The sequence below is a fragment of the Nelumbo lutea genome, chromosome 6 (assembly GCF_056320005.1).
Source record: "Nelumbo lutea isolate HS-2025 chromosome 6, American lotus-T2T, whole genome shotgun sequence".
Classification (NCBI taxonomy): domain Eukaryota; kingdom Viridiplantae; phylum Streptophyta; class Magnoliopsida; order Proteales; family Nelumbonaceae; genus Nelumbo; species Nelumbo lutea.
Genome location: NC_142689.1, coordinates 2,163,767 through 2,170,689, shown reverse-complemented (window position 1 = coordinate 2,170,689; position 6,923 = coordinate 2,163,767). Strand labels below are relative to the sequence as shown.

The 6,923-nt window shown below is 38.0% G+C and overlaps 1 protein-coding gene across 1 annotated transcript; it reads left to right on the top strand.

The window, feature by feature from the left end:
* Positions 1–1,128: 1,128 nt before the first annotated feature.
* Positions 1,129–2,036, top strand: LOC148846784 (ethylene-responsive transcription factor ERF017-like). Its single transcript, XM_088948456.1, has one exon. The coding sequence runs from the start codon at positions 1,188–1,190 to the stop codon at positions 1,809–1,811; it is 624 nt and encodes a 207-aa protein (XP_088804582.1). The 5' UTR covers positions 1,129–1,187; the 3' UTR covers positions 1,812–2,036.
* Positions 2,037–6,923: the final 4,887 nt, after the last annotated feature.

Here is a 6,923-nt window from a genome sequence, read left to right as displayed (position 1 = left end):
TCTAATGGGCTTTGGAAATTCATGTTTGAACTAGGAACTAAGTTGGTTTTGGTTTTCTTGTGTGAAAACCGAAACTGACCCGAATCATCGATTTAGGAATTTGTACAATCCGAAATCGACCCATGTTGATGAAAACCCGACCAACTTGGATTGGGTCGGTTCAGGTTGATAGGTTTGATCGGGTTGGGCCTTCTTATGAACAGCCCTACCTGGAAAAAAAGACCAAATTGTCAACAATCATAAATGGGTCTTATTAGGTCGGACCCGATCATTGGGTAAGTTATACTCTGGTCCATCTATAAGAAAAAGGGAATATACCCGATTAACTCGACTTAAACCAAACTCAGAACCAACCCAAGTCACGTAATAGTAAACTCAGGCAGCGAAGAATTAAACATAAAAGAGCAGTGGCTGACAGCTGACCACGTATGTTGAGAAGGCAAATTAACTAGAGGATTCTAGAAAAATCCTTCATTCATTATTTAAGTAACCATAAGATCAATGGCGACCCGTTTTCGAATAGGAGACCAGAATCACGCTTAACCCGACCGATTCCCTCTTTAGGCGGCCCATATCGGGTCTAACCGCTTCTCCCCTCCCACAAGTGACAAGCCACAAGCCACAAGCCACTCACCCCACCGTCCGCTCCTCGGCTTGTTCATGGTCCTACACCATCATTACTGACCATGTTACATTGATTATTGTGGTATAGATTCAAATTCGGTATTTTAATTTAATTATTGGGTCGGTATTGTTTCCCTTTTTTGACTTTACCCGCAAGGACGAGGGAGGGGTGCCTGGGTGGGGTGGGGGGTAGGGTACTTTGGTAGAACCCACCATCTTCGTTGTTTTTCTTAACTCTTTTCCGGCTCCTGCCCTCTGGGCCCTGACCCTCCCACTGACAGTCTCTCACTGAGGCACGGGCCACGCCCACGCGTGGTAAACAAAACGTGCTTTTTATCTACACATTTGCACACCGCGTAACTCCACGTCATCTCATCTCTCATCCCGCCACGTATACACCTTTTGTACGCTTTTTTGAATTCCACATCAACACGCTTGGAAGATACTGACCGAGGTCAACGCAAAGATATAAATAAGCCGTAATTCTGCTCTCCAATCACCAAAGCTGAATTCTTGTTTGTTTATCATCTCTCTCTGGCCACAACCCATTCTCAACGTCGGATATGGTGAAACCGACAACCGGGAAACCTGCTGAGAAAAGCGATTCTCTGTATAAGGGTGTAAGGAAACGTAAGTGGGGGAAGTGGGTTTCCGAAATCCGGCTACCAAACAGCCGCGAGAGGATTTGGCTGGGTTCCTACGACACCGCCGAGAAGGCAGCGAGGGCCTTCGACGCTGCCCTCTTTTGCTTACGTGGTTGCAATGCGAAATTCAATTTCCCCGATAACCCACCTGATATCCCCTGTGGTCGGTCGCTTACACCCCCTGAAATTCAGGCCGCTGCGGCTCGGTTCGCTAATGGGGAGAATGAGACGCACAAGGCACCTCCCGCTCAGTTGAGGACACAGACAGATACCCTTTTGGAGTATCCGTCGCCATCGTCGGTTTCCGATGGAGGTGCCCCGGCAGATAGCGATGTCTTCATCGACTGGTCGTTCTTCGACATGTTGACGACGGTGGGCTCTGAAGATAGCGTGTCGGAATTCGGGGCCTTTTCTGGGTTTGACGATTATTCTGGTGATTATTTCCCCGCGCCAGCAACTTCTGTTGTAGATTATGAGGACGAAAATAGTGGTAGTGGGGATTATCAATATTATCCTCAACACTCCTTTCTTTGGAATTTTTAGTAAGAGTCGTAACAGCGTTAGTGGAGATTTCGGTGAGTTTTAGTTGCCGGCCGATCTGCTCTTTTTTGCTGGGAAGTTGATTTAGGCGCAGATGTCCCAGCTATACTGTTTTATATCGTGATGTCATCCGATTTTTTGGTATGGCATGATTAAGACATACTTTGTTGTAGTGTATACTTAGTAATTTAGTCGATCTAACTAATATATGATATATGTTCCGCAATAGATGTAATTAATTTGTTGAGCATGAGCATGATGGTAAATACGTTTTGTTTAACGTAAAAATTTAATATTGAATATGCATGTTAATGGAAAGGATTAAAAGAAATGTAATCATACATATAACTCACTTTGGGTCAACTTGTAATTGTATTGGATCCAGCTACATCCGACATCCATATCTGATTATTAGACCTTGGATCCGAAAATGGTAAGGGTAAGGGCCGGGCCGCATGAAATGAATGGGAAAAACCAATGTCAAATTAAGAAGATCAATAATAAATCAACGTAAAAGTGAACAATAACAGTAAAATAATTTAATTAGTGTAAAAAGATAAAACAACATCAATATATAATAATTATTTTACTGTTACAATAAAACAACATTAATTAAGTTTATATATTAAGGTAATTTAGGTTCAAATCACCCTTCTTTTAACCACTTTGGACCAAGATCAACAACCAAAACCATTGACCTTCGATGACCTTTTTATGTGTGAAAAGAATGTTATTCTAAACTTTATTTTAACATGCATGTAGCTAATACAGCCAGCCCTTCATAGTGTGAAACCTGTTAATTGATAGGGATTTCATGGTTTTAACCTGAACGACAAAATGGCCAAAAATATTGACCCGATGGGCTCCCTCCACCTATCAGTGCAGCAAACCTCGAATAATTCCATGAAAAACTCCATAACAAAAGCCTAAATTTTGGCTTCTCTCTATGTTTCTCTCTTATTTTCCTTTTACTTTTTCTTCACGTTGGTGCTGCCGAAAAGGAAAGAATATTGATCATAACAATTAACTTCTTTTTCTACTTTCCTTACTTCCAACTTTAATTTGGAATTAACCACTACATCAAAACATTGATGTTAAAGGTATATCAAACCAGCTTAATTAGTTCCTATGCATCGAAATATCTACTGGTTCAACAAATTAAGGAGGGTGAAGCACGTTGAGGCAAAGCTCCAACCCTTATATAGTTCAATCCAACCACCACCTACAACATCAATAGCAACTCAAATATCATGTACGGTGAAAACCCAGATCTTCAAAAGAAAAATTATATTCCACCATTAATAACGCCAAAAAAATTCGCTCATGAATTGCAGAAAATGCCTGCAGCAAGAACCAAAAATAAAAATTAAAGGACGTAAGAACAGTAGGGCGATCATATCAGAAAAGCATTATAGTATCTGGAGCAAGACATGTCATTTTCTTCATTAAAGAAAACACAAACATAAACCCATACCCTGAAATATAAAAAAATTGCCATTTTGTTTTTATTTCCCCCCGAGCTATCATTGATTTTTATCACCCAGGGAGGGAAAGAAGGTTGAGAGGAAAATGTGGAGAGATGGGGGATAGGCAAGATCAATTCACTGAGAATCTGTCATCTTAATCTAAAGAAGTGTCTCGCCATCAGCGGCCTTCAAATAAATTAACCTCTTGTGAAGGTAAATGCAGTTACGTGTGAATCCCTCCTATGGTCGAATGTCCTCTAACTTCTTACTATTCAATCGTACATCAAGGGGAAATAAACATTAGATGCATCATCATACATCTTTAGAAATTAGCAACTTAAGTATCGATCTCATAATCCTAACATGAGGAATGTTGTGACTCTCTACTTCATGTTAGGTGATAATACACATCAAACCAAATGTATAATGCACCTCCGAGAGATGGAACAAACTAAAATCTTTAAAACTTCAAAAGATTAAAAATAAAATAAAAATCGATTAGACGAACACCTTCTTAGTATAATTAAGGCAGTTCCTCCAATAAACTCAACTCTCTCAAGCTCTCTTACGTTTCACTCCTTGAAATTTTGGAAGCTAATGAAATACTTGAAAAGCCCTGCAAAATGTAATAGTATGAAACATCTCTCCACATATAGCGTAGGTGTAATGAATCCTATAAAAGAGCTTGTATGATATGGACAGGGAATGGTAGAGTAAGCAAAATGGAGAGAACAGACAAGGTTAAAAGAAGAGAGAAGAGACATGGAGGTGGAAGATAATTATTCCAACTCTGTTCATGCCATAGAAAATTGGAGAAAATATAGAAGGTTAAGAGAAGAGAAGTTAGGAGAAGTTGTGGAGGTGGAACATAACTATTCCGGCCAATTTTATTTGTACACATCTCTCTTGAGTTGTCATGCACCATTCTCATTTTTTCAAACAAATTTTGAAAGAAAAAATCAGAAAAATGTAGAAGAAAGCTATTAAAGTCAAAAAAATAAAGCGAGAAGAAAGATAAATGTGGGGAGGTGCAATCGAAATTAAGAGACTATTTTAGAAGAAGAGAATATATAGAGAGACTTTAGGAATGACTTTAGGTGATTAAGGGATTGGGCTAATATGATTATGAGCTCCAGGAAGCTCATGGCTAGCTCAAAGAGATGGAATCGCCATTCATTTTTTAGAGGAAATGGACCCTCATTTTCAAACTCGAAAGTTTATCTTTAGCTCATTGATAGTGACTCCGTCCTTCATGGGAAAGGCACTAAACCGAAACGTTTTCGGTTCCAAAGATTGGGAGAGGGAAGGTGTTAGGCACCCCTTTCTCCAAGATGCTATAGCAGCCGACTACGGGAGTAATTCAGGCTCAAATTCTATCGAAGCATGAATTAACATGATTGCTCAAAACTCCTGAAATTTAGCGAAAATGTTTCCAACTTCGCCCAAAATTGATTTGAAATGATGTTATCGGTCTTAGGTACTAGTTTCCCTAAGACCCTCGCCTCTCTACCTCTTGTTTTCAATCTGAAGGAAGTTGGGAATGCAAGCTTCGTAGGATTTTATGACTTTAAATAATCTGAAAATAAACTAAAAGTAGAGAGATGGTGGAATGAGAGGCTTACCTCTCATGTACGACCCCGAAACAAACTTTTCTGCAGCTAAAAGGATTTCAAACGAAAGTTGAGCAAGGCATGGAGCTGGGCTGAGTGTTTTTGGTGTTAAGTTTGAAAAAAAGGGATGAGGCTTGAGCTTGGCTTCAAAGATTTAGGAATTTCAAGCAGAATGGTTGTATCACAGAAGTTGGGAAACTGACCTCTTACCCTCAAGCTCAAGTTGGGCTTCTATTTATAGAGAAAAGTGAGGGAGATGGGTTTGAAATTCATCCAACTACAGTGTCCGTGATTCAACAGAGCTCTTTCACTGAAATAGGTAAAGATCTTAAGAGAGAAAGGCCAGCAATTGACTCTTCCTTCTTTGCGCAACAAATTTTCTCGAGTTTGGAAGGCTTCTTATGGATTTTATGCATCGAATGAGGGATTGGGGCGTGTAGACGTTGAAGCCCTGCATTTGGGGCTGATGATGGGAAAAAAACGTAAATTTGATGAATTTTTAAATGGGAATTTGTCGTTTCTTAGTTTTAAGTGGGGGTTTGTTTGGTATTTTGAGCTTTTTAAGCCTATTAGGCTCAAATTCGTTGGTCTAGGTGTTTTAATGAGGTCAAGTAATGAGCTGATGTCAATCCCCACCCTCTTAAGATCCTAGGTTGGACAGCTGATGTGATGGTTCAATCTGGTGTGTCAAAATGTTATCTCTTTAGTTTAATGGTCAAACAGATGAATTTGGTTATGTTGATATCAGGCTATCCGAGGCTTCAATCCAAGACAAGCATGAGTTTAGATAAGGCCTGACTTTTTTTGCCTAAACCAGCTTGAAGTTCGAAAACTCAAGCCCAACTTGTGCAAAGCTTTGGTTGAGCTAGGTCAAGCTCAGGTTGGGCCCACCCAGGTTGCACTCTGAGCTCCTTTTGCCTCAAATTCTTTTAACAAAGCCCATGCATCATACAACTCCCGTTAGTTTTTCATAAATTTACTCTAACTTCTGCTAATTTTCAATAAAATAATGATTAAATGTAAGAAAGTAACAATAAATTACAATAAAAAATTAAGTATTAAAATTACAATATATTACACTAATTTTTTATTATTTTCAAAAATTAATCATTAAAACTCAAAAAATAACAATAAATTACAATAACAAATTAAATATTAAAGAACAATATATTACACTACTTTTTGATAGTTTTCAATAATTAATGATTAAAAGTAAAAAATAGCAGTAAATTACAATAAAAAATTAAATATTAAATAACAATAAAGTGCACCAATTTTTATAGTTTTCCCTAATTAATTATTAAAAATAAGAAAATAGCAGTAAATTACAATGAAAAATTAAATATTAAATAACAATAAATTACAATAACCTTTACAATTTTCAACAATTAATTTTAAAAATCAGAAAATAACAGTAAGTTACAATAAAGATGGAATATTAATAACAATATATATGCCCTACCCTATCGGGTCAAGATACCCGACCCCTACAAATATATAGGGTATTCTTGTAATTTGATGACTTCTAACATCATAACCTCAAAGTATAGGATGTCTTTTCATGTTTATTTTGGTTATCTAAGAGAAAGTGACATCTTAGAACCTATAAACCAAATTTCAACTTAAATTAATGGCTTTTAGATTATCAAAATTTGTTATAAAAAGTACAATTTAAAGGATGGGTTGGATTTGGGACTTAGATATTATTATGTCATGTTGAGTCAGTCCTGTTGGGATGCTTGAGGATCATGTTAGGGTTGAGGCAAACTTGTGCTGAATTCAAACCACAACATGTTTCTTGAAATCCGTTTACTACTTGGGTCACATCTAAAGCCAGTCCTCCTTCTCCTTCTTCTCCTTCTCCTTCTTCTCCTTCTTCTCCTCCTCCTCCTCCTCTCTCTCTCTCTCTGTGATGAGTTATGACTTATCAGTATGTATACCTAATCTCAGCATCATCGTCCAAAATCACCTAAAATGGCGTGAAAGTATAAGCATCATCATCCAAAATCCACCTAAAAAATGGCCTGAAAGTATCCACT

Coding starts and splice junctions, on each gene's coding strand:
- LOC148846784 (XM_088948456.1), top strand. CDS start 1,188: ATGGTGAAACCGACAACCGGGAAACCTGCTGAGAAAAGCGATTCTCTG.